At 45.8% G+C, this 24,160-nt stretch overlaps 1 protein-coding gene across 2 annotated transcripts in view; it reads right to left on the minus strand.

The window, feature by feature from the left end:
- RXRG (retinoid X receptor gamma) overlaps window positions 1-24,160 on the minus strand; it is a 112,554-nt gene that overhangs the window by 39,411 nt on the left and 48,983 nt on the right. Inside the window, exon 1 of one of the 2 annotated variants that reach the window (XM_075616814.1) lies at window positions 1,024-1,544. The exons of the other annotated variant lie outside the window; for it this stretch is intronic. Coding sequence (XP_075472929.1) covers window positions 1,024-1,072 — 49 coding nt within the window. The 5' untranslated portion in view covers window positions 1,073-1,544. Of the gene's footprint in view, window positions 1-1,023; window positions 1,545-24,160 lie in introns of those variants that run through there. 2 annotated transcript variants of the gene reach the window in all.

The following is a 24,160-nucleotide window of genomic DNA, read 5'->3' on the forward strand; positions in this document are numbered from 1 at the left end:
ATACACGTGACAATCATATAAACAACAAATAATACAAATAACACATAATGGGAAGAAGTGCTTCAGACATAAAAGTGACACTTAGGAGAAGGAGTCCCTGCTCCGAAGAGCTCACAATCTAATCTAGGTGACAACGCTCTGTCAAGATCCTCTCAACAGACTCAAATCCTTTTTTTCTACCGCATTGTAACGCACACTGGAAGTCAGGGTTCTTCTTTTTTCATACTGGTGAAAGCAGATATATAATATTTAAAAAAACCACAGGATTGGCGTAATATGTGCCTATGACCAGGCGATGAAATCAGTAACTTGAGTACTCTTGTATACAAGTTGGAAACTTACTGCAGTCACCTAAGCTTCACCTAAGAGAGTGCTCACTTGTAAGCATCACATGGAATATATATATATCGACAAATCACCCCAAAAAATCTACTCGCCACCTAGTACCACACGTGTGCTGCTTGGGCCAATAGGAGCTCGCCACGATGTTAAATCCACTCGCCCAGGGCGTGCAAATGTATAGGTTTGTCGAACACACATATATATATAATATATATATAATATATATATATAATATATATATATATATTATATATATATATATATAAAAATATATATAAAATACAGGGTGTGGTATTATTCCATTATTCATACCTAATCGCAACATGTGGAATTTGGTATTTTCACATTTGCAATTCATACTCTCATCATACCACCGGACTTCTAAAAGAAATCACAGACCATTTCTAGCACCGTCTAGAACTACTGTAGGGAGACATTTCTAAATGCAGTTATGGGCGATTATTTATTTGTAACAACATTTGCCATTAGTCATCTATTTTTCTAAAGCCCCATCCACAAGAGAGACTGCAACACTTCTGAAATGTTTAACTCCTGAAGCGTCGCACTTGGTGGTCCTCTCCGAAACATAGGATTGTGCTAAAAAGCTTTTCCTGTACAGAATAAAAATGGTACAGAGTAGTACACATGAGCAGCACACAGAGTAAAAAGCTGCACACTTACTGCTAAATGCTGTTGGAAACTTCATGACGTGACGGTAGTGTGCATGCATCTTCAGTTCATCTTCACCACACCTTTCTTCCTCTGCTAGGAATCCTCTCCCACCTGCTCCACGACCAACAGCAAACAGGAGGCTACAAAGCTCCCTTCTCCACGAAGCTCAGTATGCTCAACGGAGGTGAGCCCACTTGGTGATAGAACATCTGCCTGGTCTGGTTTGTAACGTCCTCCTAGAGATGGTAGCTGCTCCCAGCATCCCGACACGGCAGCTTGGAGATTTAGCTCACAGCTCTAGCACAGTCACAAGCTCTAAGACAGTCACAGGGCTGGATGTTGTGCAGCAGTCTGTAAGGGGGTGGGCATCAGGATAAAGGGTGGGATAATCTTTCTTCATAACACACCACGCCACAGCAGGACAAATCTCATAAGAAAAACTGCAATTTACTGGTAACGGGTTTAAAGAAAAAAATAAATATTTTCATCATCAGCATTTGAATGGGAAAGTGGGGTTCTCTCCTATGTATTAATGTTTGGCAGTGTCTATATTCTAACTAAATAAGCACTGGTTATGACTCCTCAATCGCTATTCTACTGTTAATTATTAATATGTATGTTTGGTGAATTTATGCACATTGCAACCTTGATCTTTGTGATTATCCAGCGTTAACTCACTTGCTGCCACAGGTGGGTTTTAAAAAACATTATTCATTTTCCCATTTTGTTTTAAATAAAGGCAATTTTTTTTTTTTTTACGACCAGAATATACAGCGCAACAAAACAATAAATCAATTACCAGAGTAAATATCTACAGATCGCACACTGAATAACAGGAAGAGAACATAAGATAGCAGGTAAGAGATATAGGAGAATGGGTAGCCTTAGGCTCCGCTTATAGTGCCAGCGACATCAGGCTACGGTCGCTGGAAAAAAAATCCAATTGAGATGATTTCCAGCGATCGCGACCACGCCGTCGCTCCACGCTTACTATAAGCGCACGCGACGGCGGCAATGCATGTTTTGACGCGACATCGCATCGCTGTCGCCGGCACTGTAAGCGCAGCCCTGGTTGCTTTTGATGCACTTGGTGGTAAAGGAATTAACCCTTTTGGTGCCAGATGGAAAGCAATGTATTGCAGACCCCTCAGGCAACGTAGGGGTTAAGAGTGATATATAGAGTGAATACAAGTGATTTCCCACATTAAACAATTAGGTTGTTTAACAGGTTTTCACTCTGTTTACAATAAAGATAGTGTATCCTTTTTCCCCCCCATCTGTTGTATTACTGCAGGTAAAGATGAAAACTTGGAAAAATACCATCCATTTTCTGTAGTATCGGCCAAAGCAATACAAATACAGTATGGCTGCAGGGGTCACCAATAGAAATCTGTGTCATCTCCTGATGCCATCACAACTTTCTACTGGCCACCATAGACCAGGCTGACTGGCAGCCATATTGTTTCTGCAGGCACAAGAAATTCAACTTTCACTCTACTGGCAACCGGTAGGTCACTGAGAGACCATTGTTTGACGTTAAGTTCCTGTTACTGTTGGAGTCTCCATAAAGTCCCTGTTATCCCTTTCCCTGCCTTCAGTGGTAGGTTTCCCATTACGCCCAAGCCTAGGGTGGTAAAGTTTTGGGGCAGCCAATTTCCCTTTTTCTTTCCCTCCTCCTTCCCTCCCCCCCCCCCCAATATACAGAGGTCCCATTCTCTTCCCCACCGATTGCCAGGAAGAGCATGGGGCCTCTAAAGTTCTTACCTTTTACTCTGTGCTGCGCTCCTTCAGCGACACGGTGTCACATTGCCATAATGTCACCATGGCAACGCATTGCCGCAGGGTCATTTGATGCTGAAGGAGGGCAGCACAAAGGAGGAGAGCCGCACCAGGAAAGTGCCTGAGGGCCTAAGGGTGGCAGTTATGTAAATCCCCCACTGCCTGGGGGATCCCCTGCACCCTGCTCTGGGAAGTCCTGATCACGGCGGCCTTTTTTTAAATTTATTTTTTCGCGATTCCAGTTATAACGCGGTCTCATTATGTGGACCCCGAGCACAGCATTATAACGGGGTTCAGCTGTATATCTCTTTTCTCCCAATGGGACTCAAAGTGCTTCATGATTACAGTATAGTACACAGACATTTTTACAGACAGTCCCTTCCCAGATATGTTTTTGGTGCCTGAGGAACATGGAGATAAAGTGACTTGCCCAAGGTCACAAGGAGCCGACACCGGGAATTGAACCAGGCTCCCCCAATTTAAGATCAGAGTCATGGGTTACAGTCAGTGTCTTTACTCACTAAGCCACTCTAAAATTCTACATGTAATGTAAGCAACAGCTACAAATAAAATGGCATAAGTGGGATTGCTGCTTTAAGATATCAGAATGCTACACTCACTCATTCACCAAAACAGGTGCTCCTCGTACAGTTCTCACATACATAATCCTGGGATTTGCTAAAACCGTTGTAATAGATACTTTGAATCTATAAGAGTAGCCCATTACCATGCTCCATTCACTCACAAATTACGTCGGTGTTTAATTTAAAATTTCATTTCAAATGCACATTTTGTGATAATCAGTTTAAAGCAGTACAGCTCAACCCCCTTATAACGCTGTGCTTGGGGTCCAAAGAATCACTTCGCGTTAGGATTATACAATTGTATGCATTGTACAATAAAGTATTTATGATACCAATAACCGTGTTGTAAAGTATTCCTAAATACGAAAACTGGGAGCCACGCTTGCATCGCGTTATAAGCGGATTCGCGTTGTAACGGATCGCGTTATAACGGGGTTGAGCTGTAATTCCCTCCAGAAACTTATGGTCGTATCTTGCCCCCTAAACAAGCCCTGCTTTTCTTTCAAATGTTTTTCTAATGTTAAAAAAAAAAAAACATTATTTAATCCCAGTACTGGGCTTTAAGGAGAGCTTCATTTTCATCTCCTGAACACTTAATATTTCAAACTATTATATCTCCCGAACGAAACATCAGATGTAAAAAATAAAAAATAGCTTCGGAAAGGTCACCAGCCTGTGTCAGGGGCGAAACTGCAGCTGAAGCAAAGTGCTAGGGCCCACCGGGGTGGATACAGACAGCGCCAAGCAGGGAAATATTGTACCCCAGAATCTACAGCACTGCAAATGTGCACTTTTTTTTGGGGGGGGGGGACTTTTTTTTTGGGGGGGGGGGGGCTTTTTTGGGGCAAGGAGGGGATCCAGACATTTGGCACAGGGGCCCTTTGTTCACTTGTTATGCTCCCTGAATATGTAATCATAGTATATATTATTTCGTGGATTCCAGAAAGTCAGAGAAGCTCAGTGTCGCTCTTAGGGGCGGATTTCCCATTCGGTCGAGTTTAGGGTGGCAACATTTTTTGCCGCCACATGCATTTGCCGCACTCTCGGGGTCTATCGGACGTAATGGTAACGCAGTTCCATTTATCCTGCCGCCCTCCATCTCATTTGGAACCCCAGCGTCAAATTACGCCGCAGACGTCCCAACGTGATGTTGCGACGTCAAATGATTTCCGTAAAAATGCGGCGCGTGGAAAAGACACAGGTTTACTTTACACTTTGATGGCAAAATTATAGAATATTGGTTAAAACCCAGAGATTGATACATTGTTGCTTATGTAATATACTTTAATCAACTGCCCCCTATCAGTTGCGGAGCTAGTTACCGGGGGCCCCAACCTGGAGAGCGTGTCCTTATGTGGAGGTGGCGGGTGACAGAGGGAGCCCACCCAGGCGGTGATTGCAAAAAGTTGGGCCCGACTTGCGGTGGGGCCTAACTTCTATGTTAGGACCACCTGGGTGGGCTGCTGCTACACCCGCCTGGTGAGGCCCGGCACCACAGGTAGGGCCCAAGGAGAGGGTGTGGGAGAGGGGAGCCTTTAGAGATGCAGGAACACCATTCCAGCAGGTGGAGGATGTGCCCTAATGCTACGGCCCTGGTGTCAGCGCTACACGTGCGCCTGCCAGGATGGCGGCGTGTGCAGCTTTGTTCCCCCGGTCTGTGCAGAGCTGCAGGGAGAAAGACGGGGAGGGGGGGGCGTGGTGGGGGCACGGCCATGATGTCACGGGCAGGTTCGCCCTCATTGGCTGAACCGCCAGGGGAGGGGAGAGGGGGGGGGGGGAAATCGCCAGCGCTCCGTCAACAGTTCTGAAGACAGGTAGCGAGCCCGGCCCCATTGAGGGGCGTTTTTTGTCCCTGCAGCGCACGCCATAGCTCATGCTGCAGCAGGCAGCGGGGACCTACAGTAGCCCAAGTGTAGTAGGCCCTACTGCAGCTAAACTGGCTGCACATGTGCTAGTTCCATCACTGCCTCCCTATTGCTCCATTTAGCTGCAAAATCACAGCAAAATTGATTTATAAGATGGTTCATCAGGAAAGATACAATTGAGCCATAAATCTCATTTTCACGTGTCCTGGCATAAAAAGCGAGAACCGTAAAGTTCTGATCATCGTACTGATGCTACAATTACTATTTGAAGTCACATTTTAAGTCATTTTATCGGTATAACACTCGCTTTCGCACCCAGCCCCACACGTCTGTCGCACACGCTGCTCTGTTTTATTTTCCCTGCAGCGTTCTTCTGCCAGGTTGGTTTCCAAGTGGCTGCAGTTTTCCCATAAGCCAACCACAGTGGGACAACATTCATAAATAGTTGATGTGATCTGCAACTGCTAAAAACTTACACTTCACTGGAGCCTGGGCTTTTGTAAGCCTTTTAAATGTGGGATTGTTTTTCTTACTCCCGTTGAGATAAGGTATTTTTTTTTTTATTTGGAGTGAGCGGACCCATGCAGATAAAACATTAGACTTCGTGGTACCAGGAGACCTGCATACCTCCTTATACCTCGGGTACCACACATTCATTGCGTGCTATTTAGGGCAGGGGTGCGCAAACTTATTGAGCTGCGCCACCCTGCCTGGGAGCCGCAGCGTTGCGCCCCCCTCTCCAAAGACAGGGTCAAACGACGTCGCGGGTCATGTGACACCACGTGACCCCGCCGCGTCATTGGACACGCGTTGCCATGGCGACACGTCGCCAAAGACTCAGCAGAGCAGAGAACAGGTAAGCGAGTTACAGAGACCTCCCACTTCCCCCAGGCGTTTAATTTAAATGCTGTGGGGAAGAGCGCGGCGCCTCTATAACCGCCGCGCCCCTCCTACAAATTCTCGCGCCCTCCAGTTTGCGCACCGCTGATTTAGAATATAGATATACTTCTACACAGTGCCAGATTACCCACTAGGCACGTGCCTGGCCGCCCCCAATATTAGGGGCCCCCCATAGGTTGCAGTGGGCCAGTGCTGCGGTTCACCAGCTTCGCATGCAGCGACTGTCTGCCAGACTCTCCCTCTTCCTGTCGTAGCCGGGATCCAACTTTCGGCCGACCAGAGAAGGAAGCTGCAGAGTCTCAGGTGGGATTGGTGTATAAGAGGGGTGTCTCTTACCTTCTCAAGAGCGGTCCTCCTCCTGCAGTGTCACATTGTCATTGCGACCTGACATCAAATGGCGCCGCATTGCCATGACAACACAACATTACATAACATAACGCTGCAGGAGCAGGGCTGCCTCGAAGAAAGGCCCCCAAAGTCTTGGTGCCTAGGGGCCCCAGAGAGTCTTAATCCGTCACTGCTTCTATACTGTTTCACATATATGACTACCATCCTAGGCAAAGCTCAAGGCAGAGTTATTACATACTAGTTTGGAAGTTCATATTGTAATTCACAGCAGTTAAAAGGTGCAATCCCCCGTAGTCGGACAGTTGAATTTCTAAGGCTGCGGCCCCAGTGCCTGCGCTGCACGCGCGCCTGCGAGGTTGGCAGCGCGTGCAGCCGAATTCCCTGGTCTGCAGAGAGCTGCAGGGGGAAAGACAGGGGGGGCATGACGGGGGCACGGCCGTGACGTCATAGGCCGTCAGCCTCATTGGCTGAACCGCCAGGGGGCGTGGCCTAGCACGCCATCGCTAGTTCCCCTCACAATTTTCTTGCAGGCTGGAAAAACTCGCCGCGACAGCCCCCCCCTCGCAGCAGGCCCGGCCCTATTGAGGGGCAGCACTTGTCTCTGTAGCGTCCGCCACAGCGGCCACTGCAGCAGCCAGCGGGGACCTGGCCTTAGGGGCCTCCGAATGGGGAAAGGTTTGTCAATCAAGTGTTTTCTTTACCTTTATCCCAACCTTATCAGCGAACCAATAAAGATAAGGGGAGTTAGGGAGGTAGGACAGATTTTGGTAAAAAAACGGTAGCAATTACCTAGATGAGGCCCCTTAAACAGGTCAATAAAATGTGTTCACTTTGGTCCTAGGAAGGATTGCCTCTGTACGGCACTATAACCTATCACTGGAATTCCCTACCACGCTCCATCAGACTCCCCCAGCTTTCAGAAATGTAAAAACTCCCTGAAAACTCACCTTTTCAAGATAGCCTCAGCCTCTCCCTCCCCCCTCCCCCATCCAAACATACTGGGACCAGCTGTGCAGCTGGACCAGTCTTCACACTATGCAACACCCCCCCACATCCCCAGCCTCAAATCTTAATGGGATCAGCTGTGCTGCTGGTCCATACCTCATCCTGAAGCATACTCTATCCCACCAAGTACAGTAGCCACGTTACCTTTTTGTTTCAACATTGTCCCTCACTCCATCTAGAGTGTTAGCAGCTCTCACGAGCAGGGACCTCATTACCTTCTGTATCCGCTTGTCCTTATTTGGTATGTCATTCCGTTTATATAATTACGACATTTCAGTATCCCTTTGTACTGCGCTGTGGAATGTTGGCACTTTACAAATAAACAATATACACAATAGCAAGGTGCACTAAACATCGCTGCACATATATATACATATATATATATATATATATATATACACACACACACACACACACACACACGTAGCCCTTTTTCTGAACCCTCCCAAAGGAACTACTGGTCACTGTACAACACCTGCGGCTCCAGGAGATCTGAGCCTCCGCTAGCTGGGAGCCTGGGGTAACACTCATACACTTACTTAGCGCAGCGCCTCCACTTACCCAGGATCCCCGTGATGTGAGATTCCCCTGGGCAAGAAACATACAACACCATTTGATTGTAACTGGTTTTACTAATAATAATGCACAGTTGCAATAACACAACATGTACACTTATACTCTAACGGTATAACCTTAACGTGTAACCTTAGTGGCTCGGCCACTCTCATCAGGAGCAACGTCTCCGTCCCCTCACCGTGTCCATATATGTTAAAGTGATGGTATAGGCTTAGTTCTTTAACCACTCGCTCAGTGTTCCTAAAGAGTTTAGCCTAAGGCGGGATCAGCGCCTGTTGACCGGTGTTGGTGCACTTGATGTTATAGTACCTTCCGGTCACGGCGGTGACCGGTACCTCTTCGCAAAGGGTCAGATGAATCACGGTCTGCCTCTTGGTCTTAATGTCCAGCCGTCTGGTCCCAGACGACTCGCCAGCAACCTGCTCCGCACGCTGGTCTCTTTGTCCCTAGCTGTCTACACAGTAAGGGTGATGCTCGCTACTACTATAGGCCGTCCCTGCAGCACAGCAACCTTTGGTGTCTTCAGGGAACACTCCTAGGGGCCTACGGGGTAGCCTGTCCTATGCAGGTGGGTCACTGACCCCCTGCACCCCCACTACCTCTCCCTTCACCACCCGGGTCCCCTCTGACTAACCTCTCCCTAACCTCTGCAGCAAACGCACTGCATTCACACTGAACCTGCAGCAACCCACTGCACTCACTCGGTGCCTGCAGCAACCCACTGCACTCACACGGAACCTGCAGAACCCACTGCACTCATTCGGTACCTGCAGCAACCCACTGCAGCCAACCTGGTACCTGCAGCTACACTGCACTGCACACACACACTGTGCCTACTTGTCAGCGCTCACAGCACTACCAGCCGTGACACTGACAAGACTGCACACTCACACCTAAGGGCAGGGTCCCTAACCTAGGGGCCGTCCCTCAGTACCTACCCACTACCCTGGTGGGGATTGGGGCCTGCCTGGGATCTGGGGAACTACCTTACCTGGTGCAGGAGCCACTTGCTCCCTACACCCTTCCTTCCCCTTCCTGCTCCCAGCTTCAACTGCCAAACTTGGTCCCCGCAACATTGTAGCCTTCCTCCACAGGAGAAGCTGCAAAACCCAATTTGCTGGCTGGCTGCACGTGATGTGGGTGAAAGGGCAATCCCCAGAGGCTGCTGGGAATTGTAGTCCACTCAGGACCTCTTTAGCATTGGGACCGCGTGCGCTACCCTTACTGCGCCTGCGCGACCAATGCGCACGCTCGCGCAACCTGTCATGGCGGCCCCCGCTAGCAGGGTGCGCCACTGAGGCTCCGGGGACTCGGAGCGCTCCCTCCTCCGGCCCCCACCCTCGCGCCGTGCCGGCGGGTCCATCACTGGTTCCGGCGGCACCCGCGATCGCTCGGCACGCTACAGAGGGGGTCTATGATGCTGAAATAAGACCGGGGCTACATACACACATACACACATACACACATACACACATACACACATACACACATACACACATACACACATACACACATACACACATATATATATATATATATATATATAGCTAATGTAATAGTTAAATATAGTACAAAGGCACTCACCCATTCAGTGGTTTATTAAAGAATCAATGTTTTGGTCAGTGACCTTTATAAAAGGCAAACACTATAAATAGCCCAATATAAACCTTCACCCACCAAATCATTTTTAAAGAAGCCATCTAAGCGGCCGTTTTCTTTTCTTTCTTTTTGACACAAGTTTGAATTAACCCCGTTAATTTCAGCACCAGGGAACCCACGCTCCCAGAGATACGTACCTCCGAAGGGGTCGCCGGCATCTCCTGCAAGTTTAAAGCTCCCACATCACATTGGCCAATAGGAAGCTGCACCGGGCCCCCAGGAGCTCTGAAAAGCGGCCATTACGTGAACCCCAGCTAGCAACATTGAGCACTTACCGGCACTCCCTACAGAGGTATCTCCGGAAGCAAGGGGGTTCCCAGAGCTGAAATGAGTGGGGTTCCGCTCCGGAGACACCCTGCTTCCATCCTATGTAACACTACATGTAACAAAAAGGGGAAAATCCCTAACACTTCTCTGGAACTGAAAAGTACCTGGAGATTTCAGTAGAGTGTGTGTCTATGGCCAAAAAGGAAAAGCAGAGGCAATTTGTAAAGAAAAAGCTACCGTATATCGTCCCGGTTCTCTGGTGGCAAAAAGTGTGAATGAAATGCGCATGGACACAAAAGCATATGTTCCAAGCAATTTTGCAGCTCCGTAACATGGAGAACACTGTATATATACACTCCCTTCTGCACTCCATCAATTGAATTTCATCCCACCAAATTTAGCATTCATCGCAGTAGAGAGTTTCTAGAAAAAGATTCTTTGTGGGTTGAGACACTTTGTATTGAACCTACATAAAAAGATAAAAGCAACAAGACCTAAAGAGGAGACCTCCCGAGGCCCTCAAAGCTCAGGCACCACAACACCTCAGCATTACTCTCATGTTCGCCCAGCAGAAGGTAGAAGTAATATAATTGATGTGTTAATGACAATGCTTACTTCTATAGAATATCCCATAACTAGCGAGAGAAACATTCATATCTGGGCACCAGGAAGACATGTGAGTGCATTCACTAGCTTCTGTACAGGTCTTTCTTTCCTCCTAATTTAGGAGCTCTAAAAAGCATTCTGGTGAACCTCCGATGTTTTTATTTTCAGTTAATGAAACATCGTTGTCATTATACTAGATCAGTAGTGTGCAAAACTTTTTTTGGTTAAGGATCCCTATAATTATATTGTGAAATTCTGCAGAACCCCAACCCTCTCTAATAGCACGTCAGATCTAATGCATTGTAAGGAGCCCCCAACCCTCTCTAATAGCGCGCCTGAGATCTAATGCATTGTAAGGTACCCCAACCCTCTCTAATAGCACGTCTGAGATCGGATGAATAAATCAGTTCTGTACTATGAGAAAATACTTGAAGCATTTTTTTTTAAACCACTCTGAATGACATTTATAATGTAACAAGCATGTTGTGTTTCGATAGCCACCATTTACAAAGTCACATCCCCTTCCTCTTCTGAAACAGGCTCTGGCACACCCCTTTTTGAGCCCTGCCCTCTAGCAGTGCACCAATTGTATTTAGTGATTGCCTGGAGACATGATCTTCCCCCACAGAACTTTGCATCTTTGGTTCTCTTCTGCTGCAACGACAGCCATTTAGTGAACCCTGGCCCGAATCTTCCCCGATCGACTACAGGAGAACGGATCGATCGGCAACTTGGCAAATTACTCATCATTGTGTGGATTGTATTGATGCACATATTAATGGGAATGTAAAAAAAAAATTTTTTTTAAATCGACAGCTTGGACTGCTGCTTTCCACATTGGAAAGGGTTACTGCATCTCGTGGGGGTAGTCGCGGGTTTCAACTACCGTAAAAACAGTTGAATTGTATTTTCTTAATGAGTGTTGCCCTGTATGCCTATTTAAAGGGGGGTATGCTGCACTCCACAATAATAAATTAAAGTATACAGTTTACCGGTGCTGCTGGTTCAAGGAAGTACCTGTCAGGTATGTTCCAAAGCAATACTCAGGAAAGAAGGATCCTCTGCTTCACGGTTTTAATTAAAGTTAGTGTGTGGCACAATAAATTAACTTTAATAAAAACCGTGGAGCGTTGGATCCTTCTTTCCTGAGCCCTGTATGCCTAGACATTCAGGAACAAGTCACTACCCAAAGCAGCTTACAATCTACCTTTTGGGCCTCTGAGACACAGGGAGGAAAAGCGACTTATCCAACGTCACACGACGAGACAACAAGTGGGTTTACCCACTTCCAAGGCTGTGATATTACCTGCACAAGTTGTGTCCTGAGTTACTTAGCAGTGCTTAGAAATGTCACAATGGTAGCTACCTTTGTAGAAATAACGGCAAATATCCTTTTCCTAGGACCCAAAGTAAAAAAATAATAATTACTAAACCAGTTTAATATGAAGAATGTGATCAGGATAAAAAGACTGTTTTGAACAGCGTACAGGGAATTAGGCCTCATCCAGGGTGGCGCTGAGCGGGCGGGCTCACGCTCGCCACGATGAGACACATTGCGACAATGTGTGTGGCCAGCGAAAGCGGGCGGGCGCGCCTGCTCAGTGCTTAGCCGCTTGCCAAGCTCGCAAGCATTGGGCGAGCCTAGCCAGCCACGAAATTGCCCGGCCAAGCAGGGCGCAGCGCATGAGCACCAGCGCGCCCGTTCTCTGCCTGGCCAAGGCTTTACAACGCGCCGCTCTGAGAGCAAACAACTTAACTGTGGAATGGAGAGGTCTTGTCGATAGAAATGTTCACAGCTTACTCTTCCACCATTTAAGTCACATAAGTACAGCCCTGTCCAGCATTGTAAGGCTAAAGGCACTTTGCACAACACCACACACAAGTTTGTGAATGAAATGTGTAAAAATACAAACACACAAAATCACACCTAAAAGCACAGAGAGGAGGTTATCCTTGTTGCCAGTTGGTTAAACGGGAGCTGGGAGATAAAGCGAAAGGCTGAAGATCAACCAGCGCGCCAGCAACTCGCAGCTTATTCATAAGGGTCTAACTACGGATCAATCGCACTATGTCACGAGCCCACAGGAACACTCATTTACTAACTTCAGGGGAAGAGCCTGAAGCTTAAGTGCTTGTCATTAAATCCTCTTTAGTACCTTAATAATGTTTATCTATTGAGGGACCAGCTGGCTACTTGTGTCGGGGAGGTAAACTCACTCATCTTGATCCTCTGGTGCTATAACAATATGGAGAACACGCTATTGACAGTTTCAATAATGGTATAATCCCTGTGCAAGACAGACGCCTCTTGATTCATGCAGTCAAAAGAATTAAGCATCTCGGCTAATTACAGCTCTAAAGCCATCTCCCAAGAAGCCTAAGCTATTTAACCCTTGTAGTGCCAACTGGCTTAAAACACTTTGCAGTTCAATAGAACGCGTATCCAGATGCTTTAAAGAAGAGGATGTATTAAAAGCTATCCAGTGCGACATGTACTGTAACCGCTAAAGATTGAAAGCCCTCAGCAATATAACAATTCTCTATTTTGAATGGTTGTTACATAATGTAGGGTAGGTTTAATACGTTTTCAGTTTAGACCTACGATAAGCTCTGTAGCTAGCAAAAGTGCACTGCACACAGCCCAACATCTAAAGTTGCAATGATGAAGAACGATTTATTAAGCAGTTAGAAAAGTCATAAGCATGCATGACCATCTTTTAAGAGACCCCAGACAAAAAAGCATTCATCAACAACATTTCTCTAAGATAGAAAAAGACTGAATTCTGTTACAGCGAGGCAGGGAACCAGGATGAAAAGAGGAAAATGAAATAAATGCATAATGTATTTCATTTTCATTATAATATACAGTTACACAGTGGTTTCCATTGCAGGCTATATTAGAGAAATTGCATCATTAGAAGAGGTGCTCACTTAACTATTGAGATGCTTATTGCTACTGCACTTTTCCCGTCTGCTGTAAACCGCAGGCCCTTTAGTTTTTGTCATATTTAGAATAGCCTAATGTCTACGTATGATTAAAAGGTACTGTATCCTGAAGCTCTCCCCTTCTTTATGTCAATAATCATATATACCTTAATGCTAAGCACGTAACTGTATTTATCTATATCTATTGTATTATCCTGTGCAGTACATTTTCTTCATTTTTTTAGCCTCCAGATATCAAGGACCCCCATCAGGCCAGGTTCTAAGGATATCCCTGCCTCAGCACAGGTGGCCCAATCATTTTGATTGAACCGCTTGTGCTGAAGCAGGGATATCCTTAAAACCTGACCCGTTTGGGAGTTCTGGAGGACTGGAGTTGGGACTCACAGGTCTAACACATGCATTTTTGTTTATTCCCTTCCTGCGTAAGCCTCTACCACCTCTGTTGGGGCTTAATTCTACAAATCTGCTATACTGGCTACGAAATACGTCCTCATTTCCCCCCCCCCCCCCCCCCCCCCGAGGCTTCCACCCTCCAGCTTCAGAGAATGACCTCTCGTTCTAGCACTTCATTTTTTTTTCCCCTCTTAAAATAGATTTGTCCTGCGCCTTGAAACTCTTGATATACAGGGTGTGAAAATGTCAAATCGTATTCTCCTCTCTTCTCATTCCCAAGCTGCGCCTGGTCGAGGTCCTTTCCAGACGAGTTTTAGGATGTAGACCAAGCACAATTTTCTTTCTTCTTTGCACAAACTCTAATTGATGAGATCTAGTCTCCAGAACTGAACACAGTACTACAGATAACATCTTGCCAATGATCTATGAAGTGGCACCACTATCTCTTTTACCTGCTTCCAATAACCTATATCAACTAGTATCCTGCTGGCCTCCTCCATTGCCTGGTTACATGATTTGAAGCTGAAATTAGGACTCACTGGTCCATTTCCTCTGTAGTTGTGGACAATATATAGCCAATGACACTGTATATACATAAGATAGCTTCTGTGCCGGAAGACACCTTATAGCCCAGAGGTCCACAACTCCAGTCCTCAAGGACCGCTAACAGTGCAGGATTTAAGGATAGCCTCTCATTAGCACAGGTGGCCCAATCATTTTGACTGATCCAACTGTGCTCTAACAGGGGTATCTGTAAAACCTGCACTGTTAGTGGTCCTTGAGGACTGGAGTTGGGGACCTCTGTTATAGCCCATTCACTTGAATAGACCATAAAAGGGTATCCCATCGCTGGACGATATCTTATGGAACAGAACCGCCTAGTATACAAGGCTTTTAACAATCTTTCTGCCTTTCTCCTGCTACTTCACTCACCCATCAACAGTTGTTCCAGGGCAAAGATTTACATTGGAAAGAATCCTCGCACTGCTGGCTAAGAGGCCAACAATGGTCTTTCTTGATCTAATGTTGTAACTGCTGCAAGTGACCTTCTATAGACTTGTCATCCTCTTCCTGAGACACAGCCATTGGGTGTCCGAGGCAGACACATACAAGAGTGCTGAGCTGGCAACAATCATGGTCTTTGTACAAACTGAAGAATTGCTGCCTATGTTTTGCTATAATGATACCCTCTGCTATAGGAAAAACGTCAAGGAAATGTAGTGTACTGGAAACTTATCAAAAAAGTGTCCCATTGTGTCTATTGTGGTTTCTTAAATGATTGAGTTTGAGGGGTCAATTTAAATATTTGAATCCAATGCTCATTGTATCACTTCTACTTTAAAAAGCAGTCTACTGTAAATTCAAGAAATTCCCCCGCAGAGATTAACCCATTGAGTGCTTAAAAAAAAAAAAGCCCACTATGATAATTTATTAATAGTAAATCTCACATCATCATGTCTCAGTTGCATTTGACTTAATTTGTGAAACCATAGGCTGAAAGCAAAAGTTTGCACAATGAAAGCAGAAGCTTGCACAATATGGGGACTTTTATAGAGTCAGAAGCAAGGACTTCATAATTATTAATTGTACCCCTTTCTGGGATAGAGAAAATTGCTATCAGAAAGCCAATCATAAGGACACATCTGTAACTAGAATACACATGTTGAATGCAGAAGCAGCTTCTGATATCAGTGGGGGTATAGAATGGTGACCTATTGTATCTTCAAATATATTGGACGACCAAAATCACCAAACTAATAAAAGTATTTGTTGTGACGCAAAAATGCCAGACCTTTCTGTATTCCTGACTTCATGCTCTTCATGTGGTGGCAGGAAATACATGGGGTGTGGCTGTGATGTTATGAAGCAATGAAGCAAGGATTCACAGGTGTGACATCGATTCAGTGACCATGCAGATTGTCCAACACAGATGGGCAATCACCTTTCTATCCAGGGATCCTTCTGAAGGAAGAATGGTGGTTGCTCGCTGTTCAAATATGATCACTGTGGAACAATTACTTAAACCCGTTGAGTGCCAGTGGGGGCATGAGTACCACTGCTCCTCCGGCACATTGCGATCACTTTTTCGGGAGCGATCACATAATTGTGACGTTGTCCGATAGGACTTCTGATTATTACATTTTACTTCATCTTTGTGAGATTGACAAAGACAGGTGCTACATAGAGATTCATTCTACAGTAAACAATGTTCAGTAGATAAAGTTAGAAAAAAGTTATTTGAAGTAAAGAGGTGTGGCTAACTCCAAAGATCGATTCAGGGATAGATGATATGACGGACAGCTGTCTTGGGCTATCTGTGAAAGAATTCGGTCATAGATATTCAAGAATATACAAGGTTGATCAATATATTTGTAAAACTCTATAATGCCAGATATACAAAATTATGGATTGATCTGGAAAGACACAGAATCTTATATTGCATATCTCTCTAATTCTGAGTGAACATATTGGAAGAATTCTCTATCCTTAAGTGTTTTTTCACATTTAATTACTGCATCCCATACATTTGAGCCCCATTTTCGCCCTGCTGGGAGTTTCTATTGCTTTGACATACACAGAGCAAACTCCGAATAAGAAATGTCTATGTAGATGGTTTTCTCTGGATAAATACTGGCAGATTTGGTTAGTGAGCGAGACAAGATAACAACAAGATCACAGGACGACACGGAAAGAGGGATTCCATCCATGGAGAGCGGAAATGACAACAGATGACAAGGTACCATCTTTGAAAACCATATGACATATTTGATGTGAACTACCATATATATGAGTAATAACTTAGGACAAATAAACATTTCTTGTGTGCGCTAGGGAGAGGGACTGGCTCAGTGAGTAAAGACACTGACTGGCACTGAGATTGCTGCAGGGGAGCCTGGTTATATTCCCGGTGTCGGCTCCTTGTGACCTTAGATTGTAAGGTCCACGGGGCAGGGACCTGTGCCTGCAAAATGTCTCTGTAAAGCGCTACGTATAACTAGCAGTGCTATACAAGAACATATTATTATTATTATAAACCGGATGCGGAATTATAATATCCAGCCAAGATATAATGTATTGAAGACGATTTAACAGACGTCACTGGTGACGGAAACAGCAGAGTCGTCATCTCCTCTTCCATTCCTCCTCTGGTCACATTGCAGAGCACGATCTCCTCTATAAGCGAGCAAAAATCCCATGACAGTCATTAAGTCAAGGGGCCCTGGGAGTGCCAGACGTGGCAGTTACATCATGGGTAACTGAAGGGGTTAAAAATAGGCATTGCCCACCTAGTTTTTTTTTCCCTCCTTCACCTGATCTTGTAAATATTCTGTAGCAGGACCTGACAATATATTTTTTCACTTTTGGAGTGGCCTGGCTGTTTCTCTTTCCTGATTGATACTCTCAGGACTCTCTGGCAGTGCGCTATCAACGCTCTCTACTCTTCTGTATCCTCAAAGACGAGGAGGGAACTAGGCGCACCTGACGTGATCAGATATCAAGTAGCTCAACTACGCCAGGCGGTGGTCTGGAATAATCCCCCAACTTCTACCTGCTGGTTGGAGATAGAATCTTATCACGCATCCCCCACCCCCCTCCCAGTTATCCTATGGTTATCCAAGTAAATAAAGAAAGGCGACCATGGAAATTTGAACTGGGGGCAATGAAATGCACATGGTCCACCTGGCTTAAAAACAAAGGGAAGTACGGCCTATCATCCCCCCCATCTTCGGAAACCCAGAATTCCCGCCTGGGTGCTCCCGTAAACAATTTGGTCAATTTCAGGACCTAAATATTAGAATGGTTGCAGATCTGCTGAAGAAAGAGGAAATTCTGTCCTTCCAAGAGCTCCAAGATGCATCACTCGCATGACCTTCATCTGTTTAAATTTCTACAAAACAGACATTTTCTTCGAGCTCTCTCCCAAAACTCAAAAATTTCCCGCCCTGACTAAATTTGAATCTCTCTGCCTCAAAGGCGAGTACCAGAGAGGATTAGTTTCCGAGATTTACAGGGGCATGGAGTCGGCACCTCCCCCCCCCCCCCGTCCCCGTCCCATACCTACATGCAAAAATGGAATGCTGATCTTAACCTACAAATGGACATTGAGGACTGGGAGGATGTCTGGGAATCAGCTACCAAAACATCGATCTGTACCATGACAAAAGAAAATATCTATAAAATCCTATTCCAGTGGTACCTAACCCCAAGCAGACTGAGCCAGATCTTCCCCGGCACACCAGACCTGTGCTGGAGGGGATGTGGTCAAAGGGGAGACATGGCCCACATTTGGTGGTCATGTCCAGAGATCCAGAGGTTCTGGACCACAGTTCAGAAACTTCTCCATGAAACCCTAGGGCTGGAAGTCCCCTTGAACCCTCTGACTTATGTGCTGGGAAAATCAATAGAAGACCTCCCTTCCCCATTGACCTCCTCTATCTTGACAGCCGCTAGGTGCTCAATCGCAGCGGCTTGGAAACAAATAAAAGCTCCCTCCAAAAGAACAGTTGTTAAATCGTATAAACACGGTCATGAGCATGGAAAGGCTCACAGCCATGCTAAAGCAGAAGATGCCTCAATTTTACAAAACCTGGGAACCATGGCCTGGCGTCGGGGGCCCACCCCTCCTACAGATCCTGGCCCTAAATTGAGCCTCACCTGGCTGGATGGGAACGGAGACGCCCGGATTCCCACCTTCCATAAGACCCCCCCCCACTCCCATGCTTCCCCCTCTCCTCCCCCCCCCCCCCCCCCCCCACACACATCTCTCTTTTTCTTTCCCACCTCTCCCCTTCCTTTGTCTACCTTTCATCCTACCTCTAAAAATAGAAAACGGTTTATTGGAATTGACTTGTACAACCCGCAGTCATGTGCCTATGACTTCACTCTTAATTTTACAATGTTACCATTTTCTGTATTTCTGCTACAAGTCTCCAAGGAAAAAGATTGTTAAAAAAACACAAAAATAAATAAATAAATAAATCATATTTTGCCTCCCAAAATAAAACATTCTCCAAATAATAAAAACCAGGCAGCTCAGATTGCTGCTTTACCAAGAATTGCAAATACCAGTCGGTTTATCTTAAAAGGAGGATACTTTCTATGAGCATTAGTCCCAAGATTCACAGAATTAATTGCACTTCAGTACAGAAAGGGTATGACCTGTTGTTAAACAGAATAATGCGCACAAGTTCATCTTCCTTGCTGCTTGCTTGCTGTCATTTTTAAGCAGTGAGATTTACAGGCGCTGGGTATTTCAAATCTTTCGGTTAAACAAACAGATAAGCTGAGAATTGTGGCTCGTTAGTGGGTTTAAAACCAGCAGCCCAGCTATTAACCTAAAAACCCTTCAGTCTGATGCGAGCCCTGACATCTCCCTGCTCTGAATACCGGGTCTTTAATAAACCAACAAGAACAATTTATCTTCTTAGCAGTCCAGCCCCATTTCACAACAGACTGCAGTTGCAACAGTGACACATTCACCAGTGCCGTCCCCTGCGAGTTCGCACACAAATATAGCCCTGTATTTAATATTAATTTGAACTTTGGCCCGAATCAACACAAGATTTTATACTACAACAAATCCAAGCACAATGTTGCAAAAATAGATACACTTATCAGAGCAGAGTTATAAAGCAGTTATTTCCCAAACTTTCTTACATGGTGCAACTCCTGCAAGAAAATATTTGTTCTGCGAACCCCTAATTAATAAATCCTATTGCCTACTACTCCGACTATTCCTAACAAAACTGTTTGTGGTTAACCCCCAAAAATCTATAATAGAGGATTCTATGCAGTATAGTGGATTCCTCAGCTCGTGTCTTAATTATATATCCAAGTGACAGGAGGGCCTAGCAAGGAGGAGTAACCAGGTCATACCCCTGAGAACCACAAAAACGTCTTCGCATCAGGGGAATGTGACAATGGCCTAGGGTGTTCAGTAAGCCAGACGACGAAACTTCACTAAGGGAAGAAAACAACCTCCTGAAGGTGATCGACAAAGGGATCGTCCAAAATAAGAAAAACAAAAAATCGGACAATCCTCCTGCGAGCTATGGCGCATCTCAGACGCACAGTCATTTCTCTCCGCCAAATGCTTGGTGGCAAAGCAGCTGGCTGCCATGGCTGGCATACCTGCGAAAGGTTGCACACTGTAGACAAAACTACCGAGGCAAAAAGACTGTTCTCTCACGTGTTCAAAAAGAAACAGTTGCAGAGACTTTGACAAAAAGACATTGTGGAGCACCCAGTTAGCCTGAACCGGTGCACCCACACAGCATCCCTTGCCAAGGGGATCTTGGAGCCAGTGATACCAGCCGGTATCACATTGTTATGTGAACATGGACTTTATGCATTGATGTGTATTTATATATGTTCCACATATGTTAGATATAATGGTATCTACAGATGCCAGACGGGGCAGGATTATACATTTTCTCTGTCTCACACTGCCAGCTCTCCCCAGGGAAAGTTACATGTTTTTTCCCTGCTCTGATGCAGCCAGAGCTGTGTAAACTGCAAATTGACACATATCCTATCTTTACACAGCCACTAGTTGGTTGCCCTGCCAACCTCCCAATTCTATAGCCATAAGGTTGGTTTAGCCCTGTTTTCCCCTGCCCTTTCTGTTTAATGGAATGGTCCTTAGCCTGTTCCTGCCTGTCATAGAAAAGTGTATTTCCTTTCCTAACAAGCTACCTAAGTGAGTACATTCTCCCCTCCATTACTCCCTCTGCAAAGGCAATCCTTTTTTATACTTTCCCCCCATAACACAGTACCTTCCTCTCTGAGAAGCACTCACACAGCAGAACACCTTCCCATCATAGGTCATTCTCCTGACAAGAGAAATCTGCCAATTATATATCCTTGTGCAAGTACTTTTATTTCTGTTAACTCCCCCAATAAAGTTGAAGAAAATAGAAGGACTTTGTGTGCTTTAAAAAGGGGGGCGAGTTAAGCTATCTTGACTTACTCACATGCCACACATGGCCCTGGATCCAGAACACACACACACACACCTATATTATATTATACAGGCATACCCCGCTTTAAGTACACTCACTTTAAGTACACTCGCGAGTAAGTACATATCGCCCAATAGGCAAACGGCAGCTCGCGCATGCGCCTGTCAGCACATCCTGAACAGCAATACCGGCTCCCTACCTGTACCGAAGCTGTGCGCAAGCGGGGAGACTATAGAGCCTGTTACAAATGTGTTATTTACATCAGTTAAGCACGTATATAACGATTGCAGTACAGTACATGCATCGATAAGTGGGGAAAAGGTAGTGCTTCACTTTAAGTACATTTTCGCTTTACATACATGCTCCGGTCCCATTGCGTACGTTAATGCGGGGTATGCCTGTATATACATACATACACAGGGCTTGACAAATTACCCAAAAAGCTATTCACCGTACCAAAGAGCTACTCGTCACCTAGACCCGTCCCCTTTTAAAAAATGGCATAGATTCCTAATAAGAACTAATAACAACATTTGTTTTTGACATAAGTTTATTTATTGTATTACATTTATACTTTATTACAATTACTCCTTGTTACATAGTTACGTGTACGTGTGTAAATGTCGGAAGACCTCACTAATCTAGAAAAAAATGTGATGTGAATGACTAGTTTCCTAAACCCCTTAACCAGTGTCTGGATGTCCCACCTCACAATTTCTAAAGCAGCAATCCCACCTGAGATCTTACCTTATCCACAGTCCCTCAATGTCCAGTCCCTCATTCCCGCAATGTTATATACTGGAGTGGAGGTGTTCCCTACCTGTCTTCTGGGTTAGGGGGGATTCCGATGTCTCCCGTGTGAAGCTTGAGAGTCACATCTGGAAGAAAGCAGTATAGGTTATTTCACTGTATGTATAGGGCAGTTAAGATATATAGGGTTTGGCTGTCACACTCCTTCCCTTCCCTGACTAATTTCGATCTATCCAGAGAGCAGTGGATCTGCGGCCGATGCTATGCCCAATGTGATTCTCCCTCTCTCCTCCCTTCACCCCCTCCCCTCCCCCCTTTGAAGTAAATATTGCATCCTAGAATCTTTAATGCACACGTATTTTAAGTGAAACTTCTTTGTCTTTTGCCACAGAAATTGTATTTGTGATGATGCTGTTTTTTTATTAAAAATCAAAACACAATTTCAGTGACAAAACGCAGAGAAGTTTCACTTAGAACGCGCGTGCACGGCACACACCCATTTTAACTCTTTGCACTTCTATATTTATACTAAGTGTGAATTCCTCGTGTTTGTTTGTGAGAGAGAGACAGTGCGAGTGTGAGAGAAAGAGTGCGTGTGTGTGAGAGAGACTAACTGACAGTGTGTGTGTGTGTGTGTGTGTGTGTGTGTGTGTGTGTGTGTGTGTGTGTGTGGGTGGGTGGCTGACTGACTGACTGGGTGGGTGGATGGGTGACTATTCATTGGGAAGGGAGGGAGCTCACCTGTGCAGCAGAGTTCTTTAATGCATCCTGCATTCATCCTTCGGGGCAGCGGGGGGCCGTGGGAGGTTGTCAGGCCTCCCCCCCCGGATCTGCAGAGTTGCAGCGGACATCGCATCCCGTGGAGTGAGGCAGACGGAGATCCGGAATGCGCGCCATGTGTCCTGGAGTTCGCATGGTCAGGCAGTCCCGTTGTAGCTTCTCGTGTGGCGCGCGCTGCCTCCTTGCCACGTGACGCCATGCCAACGGGACGCTACGTGACAACGCAGCTTCATTTGACGCCGCGCGGCCATTTTAAGTGCAGTTGGAGGAGAATGAAGACAACTGAAGTCGGAGAAGGCAGAAATTGCTGCCGCAGGACCCCGCCAGGGGGTAAAATGCAGTTGCCCCGGGCGACCGGCGCAAAGAGAGAGAGCGCACAAAGAGAGAGAGAGCGCACAGAGAGAGAGAGCGAGCGCGCAAAGAGAGCGCGCAAAGAGAGAGAGACAGCGCGCAAAGAGAGAGAGCGCGCGCAAAGTGAGAGAGCGCGCAAAGTGAGAGAGAGAGAGAGCGCGCAAAGAGAGAGAGAGAGCAAAGAGAGAGAGAGAGAGCAAAGAGAGAGAGAGAGCGAGCGCGAGCAAAGAGAGAGAGAGAGCGAGCAAAGAGAGAGAGAGAGCGAGCAAAGAGAGAGACAGAGAGAGAGAGCGAGCAAAGAGAGAGAGAGAGAGAGCGAGCGAGCGAGCAAAGAGAGAGACAGAGAGAGAGAGCGAGCAAAGAGAGAGAGAGAGAGAGCAAAGAGAGAGACAGAGAGCGAGCAAAGAGAGAAAGAGAGAGCGAGCAAAGAGAGAAAGAGGGAGCGCGCAAAGAGAGAGCGCACAAAGAGCACGTAAGAAAAGAGTGCAATTAGAGCGCGTGCAATTAGAGCGCGTGCAAGAAGAGCGACATCGCGAAAAAAGCGAGTGCAAAAAGAGAGTGCGAGCGCGAAAAGACAGCGAGGGCGGGCAGTGTCACGGAGCATGTTGTAGCTTATTCAAAAGTGGATGTTTATGAACGGAGGACAGGGAAGGGCTAAAAATGCTTGTGTGTTAAAAAAGGAAAAACCTATTGAAAAAAGCAATGAGGGCATTTAAACAAATGTAAGGCAGTACATACAACAAAACAAAAGCCCACTTTTAATTAAAAAAAAGGCTTAGGCAGATAATGGTTATGTATAAAGGGTATAAAAGGTTTATTACTGAAAAGTGATTAACAAAAAATGTGCTTCTCAAAATAAAATATTAGGGATTGCATGTTTTTTTATTTTATTCTAGAACTGGAGATGATCAGTTGTCCCCCGACCTGCCGGGACACCCAGGTTCCCCATGGTATTTGTATTTTCTTGGGCCAGCGTTCGACACACAAAAGAAACCGGACAAATATGGCCGTGGGGTCATTAATTGAATATTTGCAACTCCATCTCCTGGTAATGCTGCAGCTGCCTACTGGCCGCTGGAGCCAGGCAGATCCTTGCTCTGTGGGGAAGACTGCTGGTATCGTCAGCCATTGACGTCAACAGTAGTTAAAGCTGGATCTCGTGCGATAACCTGCATTGCAAATGGCGCTCCTGAATCTCCTGGTTTGACACGAACTCCAAATCAGTATAAAATGAGATGGTCTGCATAAACTGCCAGGGGCTTATTCTGTATGCACCGAAGTGGAGGTTGGAGCTGGTTTCAGTTGAAGAACGCCCTTGAAGTCAATGGGGCATTTCAGCCTCACAGGCCGATCGGCTGCTTCAGCTAATATATTA

Source organism: Ascaphus truei, chromosome 10 (assembly GCF_040206685.1).
Source record: "Ascaphus truei isolate aAscTru1 chromosome 10, aAscTru1.hap1, whole genome shotgun sequence".
Taxonomy (NCBI): Eukaryota; Metazoa; Chordata; class Amphibia; order Anura; family Ascaphidae; genus Ascaphus; species Ascaphus truei.